Raw genomic sequence first — 5,971 nt, 5'->3', positions numbered from 1 at the left:
GAGGTAAGGTCTAGGAACTGGTTTTCTGCTTTGCTTTCCCATTTTTATTCTTCCCTGCCTGCCTAGTGCTTGCATGGTCAGAGTCATCACTTGATCCTGAGGGACTTCCACTTCCAAAGTTTCACTGTCTGCACCAACAAATGAATAACAGAAAGTCCTAATTTTATAATCTTCTTGCATTTAACCATCTTTAAACAATGAGATCAGATATCCTGCCAGTACTGTTACTTTCTCTTGTGGTTATGTAGAATTATTCAAGACCCAAATGGTACTAGGCCCTCACCCACTCACTCACTCAAACATCAAGAGAATTTGAGTGAGATATTAGCAGGAGGCGGGATTCGAACAGGTTTCTTATGTATGATAACTTTAGATCTCTACCTTAGAAAGTTTTAAAATATCTGTTTCTCTTTTCGCCATTAGTTTTTGCTGTTATATTACCCCTAAAAGCTGACAAACATGCATCAAGGAGAGATCGGCACAGAATGCTCAACGAAATATACAAGGGTTTTAACAGCTCACTGGAAAATTGGTGCTCTCATCTAAGCCCATGTAAATCTGCAACCCTTGGAACACTTCCAAGCAGAGTTGCCACCTTTTGTTCTCTACCCCTTCCTTGAAATAGAAGGGGCTGATACCAGTAGGAACGAGATCCCCACATAGCAAAAGCACACAGCTCCGCCCATTGACAGACAAAGAATGGTAGCCAGTTTTTCCCACTAATAGGCATAAGTGTAACATACATACAGCTTTTAAACTCTTATTTTTCTCCACAACTCAAACCATTTAATATAATGTTTGAGCCGTTCTTTCCCTCACAGATCTTCTCAATGATACACCAGATCTCACATCAAAATGGTTAATCCAACTAAATTTCTTTGAGTCAGTCTCCCTACAGCTACATCTACTACTACTACTACTACTACTACTACAGCGGTTTGTGGACTTTCTACAGGGTTTAGTTGTGTCAGAGTGTGAAAGGGGAGGGTTTCCCTTCCCTTGCAAATGCTCTTTCCTTCTGCTCCCTTGAGACTGCCTCATCCAAACTTTATCAGCCTCTGGCACTGGACCCATAGTGTGAATCTGATACCCACTAGTCTCAGGAGAATCCAATTCATACCTCTTCAAGTTTACCGGGGGAGGAAGCGAGCATAAGGGGGAGGAGGAAGAACTATCTGAGTCTGACGAGACCCTTGGACTATTCCAACTGCGTCCTTGTTCCCCAAATATGTAATCAGAGAAATCTTCGGTACCGGTCGAGTCCCTCGTGCTTTCAGTACTGCAAGAACCAGCATCTGAGCAGCTGAAGAGGGAAGAATTATCACTCAATGAATCCACTTCATGCATCCTATGCATCAGATGGAACTTGTCTTCATCAGAATCAAATGATTCAAAGCTGGCAGCGCCATCCGTAGTCATCCAAGGAGTGTAGCCTTCAGTCACCCTTTGTACCATTGCAGGGCCAATGTTAGGAACCATGCTAGTTCTGGACTTGGATGTGGTACTTCTTGCACTGTTGTTAACAGCTTCTGAGCATCTACTGCTTTTCATTTTGCGGTCAGTAGATATCATTGATTTCCTACTCAAACTTGGGGCCCGTGGTGAGAACCTAGCAGTGAAGCATTTAAATTAGATTGTCACCAGCTATAGAATCAAACTAAAATGTAAAGATCCTTTCATTGTTATTATTATTATTATGGGGAAGGGGGGGGGGGGAATGGGAAATGTGTTACCTGGCATAAAGAAGCATGTATGCCTCCTTTGATAAGACATTCTCAAGCTCAACGGGTTTTACCTACACATTCATGACCAGTATCATCTTCAGAAATCTAGCATCTCTTAACACTATTTGTTTGACAGCAAAATACAATTACCACATGTAACAGAAAATACAAATAGAGAACCCAAAGGTTAGACAGGCAGCTAATCAGTAAAGCACAACTCCAAAATTAGTGCTTCCCAGCAGGGTATATGACCCTGCATCAAAAGCACCACAACAATCAAAACTTCAAGGCCAAAGGATATAGCCAAATGTTATTAATCATGACAAATCCAGATATTCATTCCACATGTATTCCTATGCCACCAAATGTTTCCTACTTGTGTGCTCGCTTGAACACCCCGAAATGTTGCCATCGTGTGCCTATATTGCCCCAAAGTGTTGCCTACGTGCATTCCTATGCCCCCCCAAGTGGTGCATCAGGTTGACAGCTAGCACTTATTATAATTAGCCATAACCTGTCAATCTTTCTGCATAGATCTTAGCACTTGCCCTTACTTGGAATCTCCATGTAGCCGACCCCATTAAGTTGGGATAAGGCTTTGGATGTTGGAGGTGTTGTAGATAATTTACCATATTTTCTTTCAATATCCGAAAGATGTCAAATATCAAATGGTTACAACAAATACAGTAGGTCTACTCCTAGAAGAAATTGAAAATAGGGCAGACCCTCATAGCTGCACTTTTTAAGGTTTATATTTGCAGAGGTAGGCCCATAGGCTTTAAAGCTACTTAAGTGAATTTCCTCTGATAGTCCAAAAGCACCAGTGTATAGAAATTGTAATTATAAAACACTAATCTCAAAATTAAAAAGAAATATGTATCAGAGGGTATGAGTTGATGAAAAATACAGGACATACCGTGCTGTCATCAATCTTGAACCACTTTCCCCGGACATTTCTAACATAACACACGTAGTGACCAGAAAATGCAGCATTCATAATGTCCAAGTGAACCACCACTGCATATAACTGGTATATTGGGGATTTGTCACTTGTCCCACTCATATATGGAGCCAAATTCAGGATCTCTGGAAACTTAACAAACTTATTAAGCTTTCCAAATTTACCAGACTGCAAGCATTGACAACAAAGCAAGACTTTAGAAGCTGAAAAGTATATGCAAAAAATGTTACAAAAAAATAAAATAAAATAATGCAAAAATGCCACCGTGTTAGAAGAATTAATTACCTGAAATCGCTTCAAAACAATTGTAAGGACATTAGGAGCTTCGGACACTGTCAACTTCTTTTTCGCTTTCTCATAAGATTTGCATTTTTTTTTTTTTTTTTTTGGGTTAGGGGGAAGAGCATATAAGAAGATTTAAGTTAATAGCAAATAAAAAGATTACAAATTTTAAGAGTAGCAACAAATGTGAGCACATGAAAAGCATAATTTCAATGTCAATGAAAACAAGAGCAAAAAAACATGTAAGCCAAAAAACTAGTCAATATTTTAAACACAACCAACCCCCCACCCACCCCAAAAAAAAAAAAAAAAAAAAAAAAGCCATGCCTCACACTGGAATTAGAAAAACAAATAGGGAGGAACAGGCAGCCAGACAGAAGCATTAAAGAAGCAGCACTATTACTGCTTTAGAAAAGTCACCCTAGGTGATGACTGGAAAAGTAAAACATGAGAACAGAATGAAAAAATGAGAAGCTTTTGAAACAATGACAGAACTTCTTTAACCTTTATTGCTCAGTTTTGTTCTTGTATGTACAAACTACAGCTGACATATCACAACGCATCTAGTCACACAAGATTCAACAAAAACCCATTTGATAGTTCAATAACCTGAGAACTTTTTGGATCAATTACTACCAAATGGCCATTACTGTAAGCCTTAACTCATGTGCACATTCAACAAAACCTTAAAAGAATAGTCAGTAACCTGACCTCCGGCAGTCGATTCTGGTAGGCTGTGATGCAATCTCGGATCACAAACCCTGCTTTGGAATTGCTATGCGCCCACAAGAATACTAAATATCTCAATTTAATGGTGAGTGGCAATTCCATAAAATTTCAGCACAATCAGGACCCTTTAAAAAGGATTAAAGGAGCCTGGGGAAAACAGTAACTTAAATTTGATGGGGGAGGACATAGGGGTAAATCCAAGGTTTAAAGAATTGGTATCATGTATCATATTCGTCAAGTGATTCCGAGAGACGCATCACATCGTATCAAAGATATGCAAGATAGACTAAAGATATACACATAAATGGTTAAGATATGCATTGAAATACACTTTTGGAATAAAAAATAGCATAAATAAAAAATATATAACATGTATCATACAAAAACACTAAATGGAGAACACCATTAGTGCATTCAATTGAAATTATCATAAAGAATGAGGTTTCTTACATGTAGTGATAGTGTAATGCCATGAAGAGTACCAGGGTGATTCAAACTCATAGATAGAAGGGTCTTCGGGAATAGGAGCAACTAGGATGATGTTGTGCACCGACCGAACATAAGCACAAAATCGAAATAATGCAGGAAAATTGACAGAAGAAAACTCATGTGGGTTCATTCTCCATTTAGAACCTAGAGAACTCCCCTACCCCCCCCCCCTCACACCCTACCTCCAATAGGCTAAGGCATGCGGCACTGATCATCTCACCATATCCAGTCAGCCTGTTTCTCCAAGATCTAGACTAGGGCAGATCATAACACCACCACTACACTACGGAAGATCAGAGTTTTTTTTTATTTTTTATTTTTTATTTTTTATTTTTTATTTTTACATATGCACAGTCCAGCAAACAAAATATCTTACCTAAGCTCCAGTGCCAACTAAGTGATAAGATATATTTACAATCATGCAGATGAGAGTTACATACGTAACAAAAAGAGAATATTCACAGTTTACAGTATCTTAGTAGTAGACTATATACATCAGAACAGGAATATATACACAAAAAGATATAGGAATAGTCCATCCTACTCCTCAGAAGTACTGGCCTCCATAGGCGCAGTCATCACATTCACAGGTGGGTCCGTGATAGAGTTCATCTTCTGGAATATGGGCCATGTGATCCATGGACATTGTCTCACAATCAATGCTGGGAGTCAGCAGGATACCACCTTCGTCATCTATAGGATCAAAGGAAAGGGGGTGAGCACTGCTCAGTGAGGGGTGGGGGAGAACAGGCACACATCCATATGCAATGCATGCCCCACACATAGAGAATGATGCTCATGCATGCTCCACACATAGAGAATGACACTCATGAGTCCATTTAATTAACTATACAAAATTCATAATCCATTACTAGGTCTCATCACCTATGGGTATAAGTGCTACCAATGTAGGTGGCATACCCTACCCTATACGTTGGGCCTCAGGTATACAAGCTACGCCGCATGCAGGAACCAGTCAGTGCCGGTACGGGTCCCAAGCCACACCGGCTAACCCCTAAAAGGTAACCCCGTATCATAAATATATTCACAGGCATACAGTACGTCGTATCCTGTCTCACATCCTTAACTAATACCCCACAACTCATCACAAGTGCACTGCTGATCAGGCAACCACATAATTCGGGATTAGTTCGTACCTAACCCCCTACGGACAAGGGGTGTAGCACATGGGGTTGTGATACCTAACCCAACATTCTAAATGATGCACAACCAATCATTTCAATCACATACAAACATGGGCACCTGCATGTGACCCATCTCACTTGCCTTACCTTTCTCATTTCCATTCCGTCCCATTCCATCACAATAGTACCATCAAAGAATAAATGCAGGTAAATGTAAATGCACATACACAAGCAATTTAATGCATAATCAGGATTAAGCAAACACACCAAAAGAATAGGGGTTGAGAAGGGCACCCACTCACCTTGGTATTCAATTTTGGCAAGTTCACTTCTTGGATTCAAGAAAATTGCCACACTATCACTTATGTTCCCTATTCAACAGATATTTAAATCATTAGGTACATCACAAATTCCTACATTTTATCCACTTGCTTTAAGTATAGCATTCCCATACCCAACCTATAGAGGTCTTTTTCTGTTCCTTCCTATATACATATTGATTCTTTGATTTCTTACACCTTTTCTATAGTAGAATTAGATATAGAGAATCACTAATAGATCCTAATTGGATAAAGGGGTTTCATCCATACTTACAGTCCTCGAGGTCATATGAAATTCCAAACATTGGACCCTACAGTCAA

General features: G+C 39.5%; 1 protein-coding gene across 1 annotated transcript in view; it reads right to left on the bottom strand.

Annotated features, from left to right (window-relative positions):
* Window positions 1-685: 685 nt before the first annotated feature.
* Window positions 686-5,971, bottom strand: part of LOC122081590 (ubiquitin carboxyl-terminal hydrolase 16-like) — a 46,961-nt gene continuing 41,675 nt past the window's right edge. Inside the window, exons 8-11 of the mRNA XM_042648766.1 lie at window positions 2,971-3,055; window positions 2,641-2,853; window positions 1,734-1,795; window positions 686-1,609 (exon numbers count right to left, since the gene is read on the bottom strand). Of these exons, the coding sequence (XP_042504700.1) occupies window positions 787-1,609; window positions 1,734-1,795; window positions 2,641-2,853; window positions 2,971-3,055 (1,183 nt within the window). The 3' untranslated portion in view covers window positions 686-786. The remainder of the gene's footprint in view (window positions 1,610-1,733; window positions 1,796-2,640; window positions 2,854-2,970; window positions 3,056-5,971) is intronic.

This window comes from Macadamia integrifolia, chromosome 6 (genome assembly GCF_013358625.1).
Source record: "Macadamia integrifolia cultivar HAES 741 chromosome 6, SCU_Mint_v3, whole genome shotgun sequence".
Classification (NCBI taxonomy): Eukaryota; Viridiplantae; Streptophyta; class Magnoliopsida; order Proteales; family Proteaceae; genus Macadamia; species Macadamia integrifolia.
The sequence above is the reverse complement of the archived record's forward strand: the minus strand, read 5'-3'. Positions and strand labels throughout refer to the sequence as shown.